Here is a 13636-nt window from a genome sequence, read left to right as displayed (position 1 = left end):
ATTGCCATTAGAAAATTGGTCAAACCAAGTAAGACGCTATACGAGTGTCAATTTTGTCCATCAGCAGCATCGCTATAAATTTCCGTCAATTTTGTCCATCAGCAGCATCGCTATAAATTTCCGTCTTGGTCTATTATTTAAAACAGCACCGAAGCACGACATGTTCCAGGGTTTCCATAGTTGAATCAACCTAATGCATTTACAGAGGGAAACTATTCATTCTTGCCAAAGTAATTACTCTCTTGCACTTTAAATCAACTCATGTGAAATGCGTTGCTGGAGTAGAGTTCTGCAGAGACAGTTAGCTGCTAAAAATGGACCCTTGAGCAAACCAAGCCTGAGCAATTCCATGGAGCCAAGATGACTGAACTGAGGTTGTCATAGACAAGACAATAATGATTGGAAAGGTAAAAGGCCACTGGAAAAGAGGGAGGTGGAATCCAGAAAACAAAACAAGAATGATGCTGCTATCACATACCATTTGTGAGATAACATAGCACAATCCTTGGCTATTGATGAATTTTCCCATCAATAGAATAGAATGGAACTTTATCCCTCTCCAAAAGGACTCAGGTGGCTTACAACAATTAAATATAAACCAAGCAGAATGAAAAAAAAAACATAATTTATAATACGTAACAAAACATCACAACTAGCTAATAATATTATAATACAATACACAGATTAAAACTGACAGGATTTAAAAGGCATTGTGCACCAGGGCAGAATCAGTTCAAACCAGTTGGTGTTGATACAACTATAAAAGCCCACCATCATAATACGTTATAATTAATAATTACTGAAGATACTCCACTTGCAAGATATTCCACATAGGCAGAAAAAATGAAATGCAAAGATACAGAATGGGGGATGCTTGGCTTGACAGCAGTACGTGTGAAAAAGATCTTGGAGTCCTCATGGACAACAAGTTAAACATGAGCCTACAATGTGATGTGGCGGCAAAAAAAGGCCAATAGGATTTTGGCCTGCATAAATAGGAGTCTAGTGCCTAGATCCAAGGAAGTCATGCTCCCTCTCTATTCTACCTTGGTCAGACCACACTTGGAATACTGTGTCCAATTTTGGGCACCACAATTGAAGGGAGATGTTGACAAACTGGAAAGTGTCCAGAGGAGGGTGACTAAAATGATCAAGGGTCTGGAGAACAAGCCCTATGAGGAGCGGCTTAAAAAGCTGGGCATGTTTAGCCTGCAGAAGAGAAGGCTGAGAGGAGACATGATAGCCATGTATAAATATGTGAGGGGAAGTCATAGGAAGGAGGGAGCAAGCTTGTTTTCTGCTGCCCTGGAGACTAGGATGTGGAATTAATGGCTTTAAACGACAGGGAAGGAGATTCCACCTGAACATTAGGAAGAACTTCCTCACTGTGCGGCTGTTCAGCAGTGGAACTCTCTGCCCCAGAGTGTGGTGGAGGCTCATTCTTTGGAGGCGTTTAAGCAGAGGCTGGATGGCCATCTGTCACGGGTGCTTTGAATGTGATTTTCCTACTTCTTGGCAAGGGGTTGGGCTGGATGGCCCGTGAGGTCTCTTCCTACTCTACGATTCTATGAATGCCTCCTTCCATGTCCATGTTTTCAGTTCCTTCCGTAAAGTGTCTAGAGAGGGGGCCTGTCTGATGTCTTTGAGAAGGGCATTTCAGAGCCTGGGCGCCACTACCAAGAAGGCCCTTTCTCACGTTCCCACAGCCGCTCTTGTGAGGGTGGTAGGATCATGAGAAGGGCCTTCCCGGAGGACCTTAAGTCCCGAATGGGTACATAGGGAGAGACATGGTCACGAAAATAGGTTGGACCTGAACCGTAAAGGGCTTTATATGTCATAACCTACAAGTTGAATTGGGCCCAGAAACACACAGGCAGCCAGTGGAGTTGCTTTAACAAGGGAGTGGTGTGCTCCCTGTAGTCAGTTTTCATTAGAAATCTGGTTGCTGCTCTTTGCATTAATTGCAGCTTCCGAACCATCTTCATAGGCAGCCCCATTAATCCATCCGAGATGTAACCAAGGCATGGACCACTGTCACCAGATCAGGTTTTTCCAGGTACGGGCGCAGTCGGTTCACAAGCTTTAATTGTGCGAAAGCCCTCCTGGCCACTGCCGACACCTGAGCTTCAAGTGTCAGTTCCAAGTCCAGGAGGACCCCAAACTGTGGACCCGAGTCTTCAGTGGGAGTGTAACTCCATTGAGCACAGGTTGCCACCCTATACCACAATTGGCCCAATTAATAGTAGGGAATGGCTTTGTTGTGGGCAGGTGATAGACCAGCAATGGATATCACATAGTATTATCCCAAAAATCACACTCCTGCTTCTATGCCAGTTTGTTTCCTCTGTGCAATAAAGTCTTCAATCAGGGAAGCTACCACCTTGAGTTTGCATGATCTAAGCAAGACTGTTGAGGTTGGAGTTACTCTTGTTCATAGTAAAAGGTAAAGGTTTCCCCTGACGTTAAGTCTAGTCATGTCTGACTCTGGGAGTTGTTGCTCATCTCCATTTCTAAGCCGAAGAGCCGGCATTGTCTGTAGACACCTCCAAGGTCATGTGGCCCGCATGACTGCATGGAGCGCCGTTACCTTCCCGCTGGAGCGGTACCTATTGATCTACTCACATTTGCATGTTTTCGAACTGCTGGGTTGGCAGGAGCTGGAGCTAACAGTGGGTGCTCAAGCCGCTCCCAGGGTTTGAACTTGGGACCTTTCAATCTGCAAGTTTAGCAGCTCAGCGCTTTAACGCACTTCGCCACCGGGACTCCACTCTTGTTCATAAGGTTGCATTAAGATCCCTCATTCATAGGGCCACCATAAATTGAATTCAACTGGATCATAGTTATCGACAACAACTTTGGATGCATACATTGGGTTACATCTGATGGAAAAGCCCACACAATGCCCAGCCTTGCTTGAATACAACCACATATACTTACCACCCTCGGTGGCTTCTTTGACCATGACGGCGCAATACGGATCAACCACATCTCCTTGGGAAGGCAGGTAGGGTCCGCTGTCAAAGTTGGAGAGGCCGATCCGGAGAAAGGGCGACATGGTGGGCACTGCGTGGGCCAGAAAGCAGACATGGATGGGATAGATTTTCAAAGCTGCCTTTGCCTTGTTGACTTTATCGCTCATGCCAAGCCGAGGCATTTAATCCAAATGCCCCTTATCCATCCCAACAGCACTTCCCTTTCTCTGATCCCCAACCGGCTGAGTTAGCAAAAGTTTGCCACGCAACCAGGCATAACACAAGACCGCCGCTCGATCCCTTGTCTGCTCAGCTGCATCGCCGGAGGCTCCAGTGTTGGTCACCAGGCAATGGCCAGGAATAACAGCCAATTGACTTTGTCCATGCAAAAAAAATAAAAATAAAATCCTGAGCAGAAATAGCTCTAAAAAAAGCTCTGAATTGATATTGGATGCTGAAGAGAAAAAAAGAGAGAGTGTGCTCATTGACCCTTGCAGGGGTTAATGCAAAGTCACAAGTTGCCGCTGGCCATTGCCAGGGAAACAGACACATCCCTTGCCTTTTGCCAAATGACACTGCAAAGTGACTGCTTGGTAGACTGCGTGGTTCAACATGGTGCTGTCAAGTGTTAAATGCGCTATTTATATACAGGAGGGAAATGAAGCCGACAGAGCCTTTGGGAAATCGCCCCTCTCTAGCAGAAAATAAGATGGCACAGTAACAAAAGAACAGCCAGCCTTTTAATCCTTTGAAGCCACTGAAATGATTTCTACAGAGGCAGGTCCGTTCGGTGCAACAGAAAAGAGCAGAGCACGACAGCACCTTAAACACTTGCAACGTTTTTATCCAACCAACTACGAAATGAATGAGAGGAGCAAGATCAGAAGTGAAACCCTTTTAAAGCAGCATGACCAACTTTTCACTTATTTATTTTGGACATGAGTTCATTCATCATTTCCTTATTGGATTTATATGATGCCTTTCTCCCAGAGCAGGACCAAAGGAGGCTAAGGGAGACCCAAGTCCCTCTAATGAGCCAAAGATAATCTCTGTCTACAAATAGGGAGGCAGAAAAGCAGGGTTCCTCTTGCTGATGAAAATACAATAATATAACATACATTGTGAAACTTTAAGACTGATTATTTTGGTTAATAAATTTAACACAATTGTTACATTTTGACATTCAATTATTATTGTAATTGAACAGTTACGGGGTGTGGGGTGTTTATTGCCAAATTGTTACAGTAATATTATTTAAACTTATTTATTATGCAATGCTTTTTGACATGAAATAAATAAATAAGTTATATTATAATTGGTATCATGTCAGAAGCGACTTAAGAATATATTGCAAGTTGCTTCTAATGTGAGAGAATTGTCCATCTACAGAGAATGTGTTATCACCTTACTGGGAGGCTTCTCTCATGTCCCTGCAAGCTAGAGCTGACAGACAGGAGCTCACCCTGTATTGCAGATTCGAACTGTCAGACAGGCTACTAACATTTCCACGTCACCTCTTCTTCTAGAACTTAAAGGCTGCTCCTGCCAGCAGTTTCCACCTGCAAGTGCTATCCATCCAGAAAGCAAACTGTCTGTCCTCTAATTACAAAACAGCCTCCGCCGGGATGAAAAGTGTCCGGTTGCACAGGAGGAATCTCACATTGCCCCATTAGCATTTGGTGCTGTTCGCCTCAACTCTCCCGAAATGGCCTGTGACTCATTGGCTAGGTTTCACTTACAGAAACCCTCTCTTAAAAATACAAGGCAGATCACTGCTCAGACCTCTCTGCTTGGAAAGTGAAACTAAAGCCTGTTTCATGGGCTGCTTCCTTGTCAAGACAGAACAAAGTTTGGGGAAAGTTATCCTTTCGGACTACTACCAAAAACCAGAATCGCCCAACCGTGCGGAGTTGGGGATTATGGGAATGCGGAGCAAAAAACCCCTCCCTAAATCCTTTCTTGAGCTTCAGGATTTCACATTCCTTCGGGTTTTTGGTGCTGGATCGACAACGTCATATAATGCAACTTGAAACATCCAGCAGGTGTTGCATATAGAATTGCACAAAGAGATTCCTACAGAGACCATATTAATCAAATCAGTGCATAACCAAATGTACTAAAAAATAAACCCACCCTTCCCAGTAGGCTCAGGCAAAAGTAAGCCACTTCAACGTCTTCTAGCTAATTTGTTTTTCCTCATTAATAACATTTGCCATTATGATCATACTGATGTGGGATGGTTTCGTTGGCAATCCAGCCCCTTTAGCGGGACTTTGAGGATGAGAGGCACCTCTTCCCCTTCAACCCACCAGCGGCATCTGCCTGTGCCGATAGTTGTGAACACAACAGCGAAGTGAGTACAAATACGCCTGTGGTTGGGGCAGGAAGCTCGCCCGCCCGTGTGTGATGTTTCAGGAAATTGAACTGTTTCAATGAAACAAGAAGAAATGCCAAAACCAGAGTGTGAATTTTGATACCTTTTTGTTTGTGAAATATGAAGGGCGAGGAGATTTGTGATAGCACCACAATCCTGCTTCTTCATCATGGTCCCAGCTATACAAGGTGAAAACCCATCTCCAAAAAGCTGTGCAGTTGATACAATAAACCAAGACCAGAATGCTAAATGGAAAGCCATATTGAATCCTAGGGAAATTGAATAGTTTGGAGGTACTGAAAACAGTACAGTGTGATGTACATCTCTGCAGACGAAACCCCAATGAGAGTAGCACCTAGGGTGCATCTACTCTGCATAATTAAAGCAGTTTAAGTCCAATTTAACTGCCCTGGCTCAAGGTTGTGGAATACTAGGAGTTGTATTTTGGTGAGGCATTCTCTTTGGCAATGAAGTTAAAAGTTGTCAATGAGAAGAACTTACAAGTCTGGAGAGGCTGCAGCAGTTTACTTTTGCAGTGCCTACTGGGAAGGGCAATTTCCCAACTTACTGCTAAGTGCAATGCGAGGGAACCACAGGAGTTGTAGCTTTAAAAGACCTTTAGGCTTTGCTAACAAAGACATCTGGTGCCTCACTAAACTATAGCTCCCAGGATCCCACAGCATTGAGCCATAGGGTCAAGTTGGATTGATTTACAGTGTAGAAGCAGTCTGGGATCAAGATCAGGATGTATTGTTTTACTTATATAGATTCAAGCCTAAAGGGAGAAGATCTCTTCTCTGAATGTCTAGACCAGTGGTTCTCAATTTGTGGATCTCCAGATGTTTTGGGCTTCAACTTTCAGAAATCCTAACAGCTGGTAACCTTGCTGGGATTTCTGAGAGTTGTAGGCCAAAACACCCGGGGACCCACAGGCTGAGAACTACTGGTCTAGAAGAACTTTGATAAAGGAGATCCAGTCATTCCTCAGTATAATTGGCTCAACAGACAAGCCTCTGTTTCTCCAAAAGTTCAATTGAGAACTTCCCTTCTTGTAACTTCAGCTTATTATTTCTTGTCATGCTCTTAAACATTGCTGGATTTATGTGCAAGTAAAAGTAAACTTACTTTTACCAAAAAAAGAGAAACGCTAAAAAGTGCTCAAACTTTTGTACAGTGGCACTTATCTCCCATGCCAGTAAGGTAATGCTTAAGATCCTGCAAGGCAGACTCCAGCAAGACATGGAGTGAGAGTTGCCAGATGTCCAAGCTGGGTTTAGAAAAGGCAGAGGAACGAGAGACCAAATTGCCAATATCTGATGGATAATGGAGAAAGCCAGGGAGTTTCAGAAAAAAAATATCTATTTGTGTTTTATTACTATTCTAAAGCCTTTGACTGTGTGGATCATAATAAATTCTGGCATGTTCTTGGTGGTATGGGGAGACCAAGTCACCTTGTCTGTCTCCTGAGAAATCTGTATAACGACTAAGTAGCCACAGTAAGAACAGACCATGGAACAACAGACTGGTTCAAGATTGGAAAAGGAGTGTGGCGGGGCTGTATCCTCTCACACTACCTATTCAACTTGTACGCAGAACACATCATGTAATGTGCGGGGCTTGATGAATCCAAGGCTGGAGTTAAAACTGCTGGAAGAAACATTAACAACCTTAGATATGCAGATGATACCACTTTGATGGTTGAAAGCGAGGAAGAGCTGAGGAGCCTTATCACCAAGGTGAAAGACGAAAGTGCAAAAGCCGTGCTGCAGTTAAACATCAAGAAAACAAAGATTATGGCAACCAGAGAGATTGATAACTGGCAAATAGAGGGAGAAAACGTGGAGGCAGTGACAGACTTTATATTTCTAGGTGTGAAGATCACTGCAGATGCAGACTGCAGCCAGGAAATCAGAAGACATTTACTTCTTGGGAGGAGAGTAATGACCAACCTCAATAAAATAGTGAAGAGTAGAGACATCACACTGGCAATGAAGGTCCGCATAGTTAAAGCAATGGTATTCCCCATAGTAACCTATGGATTCGAAAGTTGGACCATAAGGAAGGCTGAGCGAAGGAAGAGAGACGCTTTTGAACTGTGGTGTTGGAAGAAAATGCTGAGAGTGCCTTGGGCCGCAAGAAGACCCAACCAGTCCATCCTCCAGGAAATAATGCCTGGCTGCTCACTGGAGGGAAGGCTGTTAGAGGTAAAGATGAAGTACTTTGGCCACATTATGTGAAGATAGGAAAGCTTGGAGAAGAGAATGATGCTAGGGAAAGTTGAAGGAAAAAGGAAGAGGGGCCGACTAAGGACAAGATATAGGGAGCTCTGGTGTGGGCTCATCCATTAGGTCACGAAGAGTTGGAAGCGACTGAATGAATAAACATCAACAAAAAAGTAAGCTATGGTTTAGAGCTTCCAGTTATATACACCTTATACATACAGACCAGTGGTTCTCAACCTGTGAGTCCCCAGATGTTTTGGCCTTCAGCTCCCAGAAATTCTAACAGCTAGTAAACTGGCTGGGATTTCTGGGAGTTGTAGGCCAAAACACCTGGAAACCCACAGGTTGAAAACCACTGATATAGACTGAAGGCAATTTTATGCACTATATTTGAAATAATTTTGTGCATGAAATAAAGTTTGTATACATTGAATAATCAGAAATCAAAGGTGTCAGAATTTCAACCATCCATGTGGACAATTTTGGATTTTGAAATTCCAGATCTCTAAGATATTGCTTTACGTATGCACAAAATACAAAGAAAATCTGAAATATGGAACACTTCCAGTCCCAAGCGCTTTTGATAAGGGATGTTCAATTTAAATCTTCCTTAAAGTACAGCTTTTGGAGATAAACACACTTCAAAAATCATTTAACTATCCTGAGAAATTAGTGGAATTTAACTATTCCTCTGACCAAAGGTAGGTCTGAGGCATGAAAAAGAGATGAAGTAGAAAATGTTTACCTGCTTCCTCCAATTAAGATGCATTGTACTCAAAGCTGTGTGAGCAATTTGGGTACCTGAGGCCAAAACAATCACAAAGGCCTCTCCTTGCCAATTAAAAAAAGGTTTAATAATTAACAATTTATTTTCCTTTTTATAGCTCTAAAAATTGTCTGCCTGCAGTGGAAATTCCACTTTGCCTAATGGCCTAACATATTATGGGAAAACTTTGGCTAAAAAAAGAAAACGGAAATTGTTTCAGGGTTGTTGTATGTCTTTCGGGCTGTGTGGCCATGTTCCAGAAGTATTCTCTTCTGACGTTTCGCCCACATCTATGGCAGGCATCCTCAGAGGTTGTGAGGCATGGAGAGACCATGTCTTCATGTCAGAGAGGTTGTTGCAAACCAGTCAATGCAATAAGTGGCAATATGCACAACATGATAAAAGAAATCCTTCTAAAACGGCTTATGGTCTCAGAAGTTATGACTTTTGAATAGGGTTGCCAACTTATCAGGAAAAACACCAATCTAGTGGATTCCTCTCCCTTTCAAAAACAGAACCAACAGAGCTCTATGCTATGTGAAAATAGCATATCTGCGAATATTTCACATGCAAAAAGCTAGGAGAGTTTGCAGCAATTTGCAAAATTTTGTCTTCTGCCAGGTTAATCAAAGGCAAAGTCCTTTTACATTTTTAATTCAGTTTGTGACAATTGAAGAAGGCTGAGGATAAGAAAGGGAAAGTGGGAGTAGAGGAGAGCAACTGGGACTTTTCAAAAGTGGGATGGCAGATGATTAACTGAAGCTGTCTTGACCAAATTGGGACAGATGGAGGGTATAGCACAGCAACAGTGAACAGTCGGGAATGTAATAATAAATTGCAAAACTGGGGAGCCAGTTGATGAAGAAAAACAATGGCCCGCTTTGTTCCTGCCACTTTAATGTGTCCTTTTGACCTGCAGAAAGAAATGTGCTCCCTTCGGTATGCAGGGAAACCTCCTGTCACTTTCTCCTTGCTGCAGATCAGATTACGGTTCAGGCCACAGCGGAGGATCATATTTAAATATTGACACTCCCAGTGAAAGAAAACTTACAAAAAGTGGTCCAAAACTGAAGCAAAAATGAAAGAGTTTTTGGAAAAGTTTCCCCACTTTTCTGTGCTCAAGTGTAGAGAACCAGGGGGAAATGGCAAGCGTTTCCAACCAGGGGAGAAAGTGCCACTGGTTTGGACAGGTCAGGGGTTCCTTGTCCAGCCTCACTGTCTCAGCCATGCTTTGGTTGTCAGCTTGGCTCCTTACTGCTCCCCATTTGCCCCCAAGGTGCCTCCTTACCTGCTCTCCAGGCTGAGGCCTCCTGCCCTGTTTCTTGCCTTTGCCGCAGTTCAGCCGGAGTCTTTCTCAAGGAGCCCGCCTCGGTCGGTCGCTGTGTCTGGGGATGCAGCTGCTGCTCTCACTCAGCCACCCACTCACCCACCCGCCATCGCCTCCTCCACGGCTGCCACAGCTTCAGAGGAGACACACAGCCCTGTCCCAGCTGCCAAGGGCTTCCTTCTCTGGAGGTTGCAGAAAAGAACCATGCGCCTCTCCCTAAACCACAGCCACCGAGCTCTAGACTTCCTTCTCGTGACATGTTTGAGGCTGCTGGATGATGTGCACGCACACACCGGCTATTATGCAGAGACTTTTGTCTTAAAAAGTCTACACAAGTATCCTGGAGGCATCAAATCACATCTGATCCTGGAAGATATGGAAGGTCATTACTGGTTAGTACACGGATGGGAGGCTGCCAAGGAAGACCAGGGAATGTTTCAGAGGAAAAGCACCTTGGAAGGAAGTGTCAGAACCACCTCTGAGGATTCCTTGCCTAAGAAAAGTCTGTGAAATTCATCTTGTTGACAAGTACATGCAGACTTACATTAGAAATAAGGAGCCATATCTATCATTCTCCTCCATGTTCTCCCCACTTTCTGATTCACTTTGGACATTGATTTTATTGCATCTGGTCCATTCCCCTTTTGTTTCCTGAATTGTTATTAGAAAATTGGTCACATCGTGTATTGTCGAAGGTTTTCATGGCCGGAATCACTTCGGTGTTGAATGGTTTCCAGTCTGTATGGCTGTGTTCTAGTAGCATTTTCTCCTGACCTTTCATCTGCATCTGTGGCTAGCATCTTCAGAGGATCCTCAGATGTAGGTGAAACATTTATTTATTTATTTATTTACAGTATTTATATTCCGCCCTTCTCACCCCAAAGAGGACTCAGGGCGGATCACATTATATACATATAGGGAACACATTCAATGCCCATAAACACATCGAACCAAGACAGAGACAGACAGACAGACAGACAGACACAGAGGCAATTTAACCTTCTCCTGAGGGGATGTTCGATTCTGGCCACAGGGGGGAGCAGCTGCTTCATCATCCACTCTGACGGCACTTCCTCACTTCCTCATTCCAACGTTGTAAATTAGTTAATCTTGCCTCCCCACTTTTATAAGTGGTACCTTATTTCCTACTTGATAGATGCAACTATCTTTCGGGTTGCTAGGTCAGCAACAAGCAGGGGCTATTTTTAATTTTTAATTGACGGGTGCTCACCCTGCCATGGGCTGGCCTTGAACTCATGACCTCATGGTCAGAGTGATTTATTGCAGCAGCTGCTCACCAGCCTGCGCCACAGCCCGGCCCGAACATAAGGAGGAAATGCTGCTAGAACATGGCCATGGAGCCTAGGAACCACACAACACCCCAAATAAGACTTTATGAGCTTGTCAAAAAGAGCTTTTGTCCCTCACATGCTAAATCCCATTTAATCTTGGAAAATATACAGGGTTTGTGCTGGTTACTATTTGGATGAGAGGCCACCAAGGAAGGCTAGGCTACATTTTAAAGGAAGGAGCTGGCGAAACCACCTCTGAGGATTCCTTCCCTAAGAAAACCCTATAAAAATTCATTCCAAAAGTTGATAGATTTAGAATCATAGAAAAGAGCCCAAAGGCCTTCCAGGCCAAACCCATTCTGCTAGGCAGGAAGACTCAACAAAAGCACTCCTGGCTGATGGCCATCCGGGTTCTGTTTAAAAATCTCCGGAGAAGGAGATGTTACCACATGACAAGGCAACATATACAGAAAGGATTGCTTTTAAAAACAGTATTTCATACCTTCAGTATCCTAAAAGTATCAAATTCCATCTGATCTTGAAATGTATGCAAGATCAGCCCTGGTTAGTACTTGGATGAGAGGCCACCAAGGAATAACAGGTTGTATTTAGAGGAAGGAACTGGCAAAACTATCTCTGAATATTCCTCCCCTAAGAAAACCTTATGAAGGGTGGTTATATGTTTTCTGGGCTGTATGGCCATGTTCCAGAAGTATTCTCTCCTCACGTTTCGCCCACATCTATGGCAGGCATCCTCAGAGGTTGTGAGGTACCTCACAACCTCTGAGGATGCCTGCCATAGATGTGGACAAAACGTCAGGAGAGAATACTTCTGGAACATGGCCATACAGCCCAGAAAACATACAACCACCCTTTGATTCCGGCCATGAAAGCCTTCAACAACACAATAAACCTTATGAAGTTTCGTGGAGTTTCCAGAGGTTGACAGGTGACTTGAAGGAACATATACACAATTGTTGTCCAGCAATGTTGCTATTATATCCATCAATAATTCTTGACTTATATTTTCAAACTCTGCACATGAATAATTAAAATAATGGAAACCATCTGACCTAGATAAATACACTGCATGATATGACACTTGATATCTATGATGCTTGTTGACTGTATATACTTTTTTTGGGCAGATGCCCCACAATATTGAAGGACAGTGGCATGGCACAAGAAATCCAGCAACCAATTTTCTTCATTGCTATATGTCGACCTAAATATCCTAAAGGTACCAGAGCCCTTCTGATCTTGGAAGCTAAACAAGGTCAGTCTTAGATGATACTTGAATGGGAGACCAGCAAGGGCTCTTGTATGCTATATTTCAGAGGAAGGAACTAGAAAAAAACCACCTCTGAATATTCCTTGTTCAAGAAAAACCTATGAAATTCATGCAAGTTGCCATACGTTGACGGGTAACGTGAAGGCACTTGCACAAATGTCTCCATAGAGTGGGCCTTTGGTATCCGCTGGGGTTTGGTTCTAGGAGATGCCAACATTTGTAGTTGCTCAAGTCTCATTGTGTTTAATGGCAGAGTAAAATGATGTCCCTTGTATCAAATAGGAAAAACAACCATTTCCATTTGCTTCTGAAAATATTATAATAAACAATAACAGTAGAAACAAACTAAAGGGCTCTATCTGGTGGCAGGATCCTGCTACGGCAATAGAATGACATGACCTTAGGGTACCAAGATGCCTAGCGGAATATCATCCTTGAAGGGTGTAGTCAGATGGACAAAAGAATTGAATGTTTCCTCCTTCTCCTCCTTCTCCTCCTCCTTCACTGGGGCTGGTGGCACAGTGGAATAATAATCAATAATCAATAATCATAATAACAGAGCACTCTATATGCATTTCTGATCCCTCCAGTACAACTTCATGGCCAATTTCCAGAGAGACTATGCTAATAAAAGCTGCAATTAATCAAGTCCACGAAAGCTAAATCCACAAATGCATAGGACTGGCATTTTCACAGGTTGTCCTACTCTAAAGCCTTCGACTGTGTGGACCATAACAAACTGTAGCATGTACTTGGTGTTATGGGGATACCAAGTCACCTTGTCTGTCTCCTGAGAAATCTGTATAAAGACCAAGTAGTCACAGTAAGAACAGACCACGGAATAACAGACTGGTTCAAGATTGGGAAAGGAGTGCGGCAGGGCTGTATACTATCGCCCTCCCTATTCAACTTGTACGCAGAACACATCATGCGACAGACGGGGCTTGACAAATCCAAGGCTGGAGTTAAAATTTCTGGAAGAAACATTAACAACCTTAGGTATGCAGATGATATCACTCTGATGGCTGAAAGTGAGGAAGAGCTGAGGAGCCTTATTACCAAGGTGAAAGAAGAAAGTGCAAAAGCCAGGCTGCAGTTAAACATCAAGAAGACCAAAATCATGGCAACCAGACCGATTGACAACTGGCAAATAGAGGGAGAAAACATGGAGGCAGTGACAGACTTTATATTTCTAGGCGCGAAGATGACTGCAGACGCAGACTGCAGCCAGGAAATCAGAAGACATTTCCTTCTTGGGAGGAGAGCAATGACCGACCTCGATAAAATACTGAAAAGCAGAGACATCACACTGGCAACGAAGGTCCACATAGTGAAAGCAATGGTATTCCCCATAGTAACCTATGGATGCGAGAGCTGGACCATAAGGAAGGC

General features: G+C 43.6%; 1 protein-coding gene across 2 annotated transcripts in view; it reads right to left on the bottom strand.

Annotated features, from left to right (window-relative positions):
• prkcq (protein kinase C theta) overlaps window positions 1–9862 on the bottom strand; it is a 35566-nt gene extending 25704 nt beyond the window's left edge. Inside the window, exons 1-2 of one of the 2 annotated variants that reach the window (XM_062983298.1) lie at window positions 9623–9862; window positions 2938–3063 (exon numbers count right to left, since the gene is read on the bottom strand). In XM_062983298.1, coding sequence (XP_062839368.1) covers window positions 2938–3055 — 118 coding nt within the window. In that variant the 5' untranslated portion in view covers window positions 3056–3063; window positions 9623–9862. Of the gene's footprint in view, window positions 1–2937; window positions 3695–9622 lie in introns of those variants that run through there. The other variant, XM_062983297.1, reaches the window with a different exon arrangement.
• Window positions 9863–13636: the final 3774 nt, after the last annotated feature.

Source organism: Anolis carolinensis, chromosome 5 (genome assembly GCF_035594765.1).
Source record: "Anolis carolinensis isolate JA03-04 chromosome 5, rAnoCar3.1.pri, whole genome shotgun sequence".
NCBI lineage: Eukaryota > Metazoa > Chordata > Lepidosauria > Squamata > Dactyloidae > Anolis > Anolis carolinensis.
The sequence above is the reverse complement of the archived record's forward strand: the minus strand, read 5'-3'. Positions and strand labels throughout refer to the sequence as shown.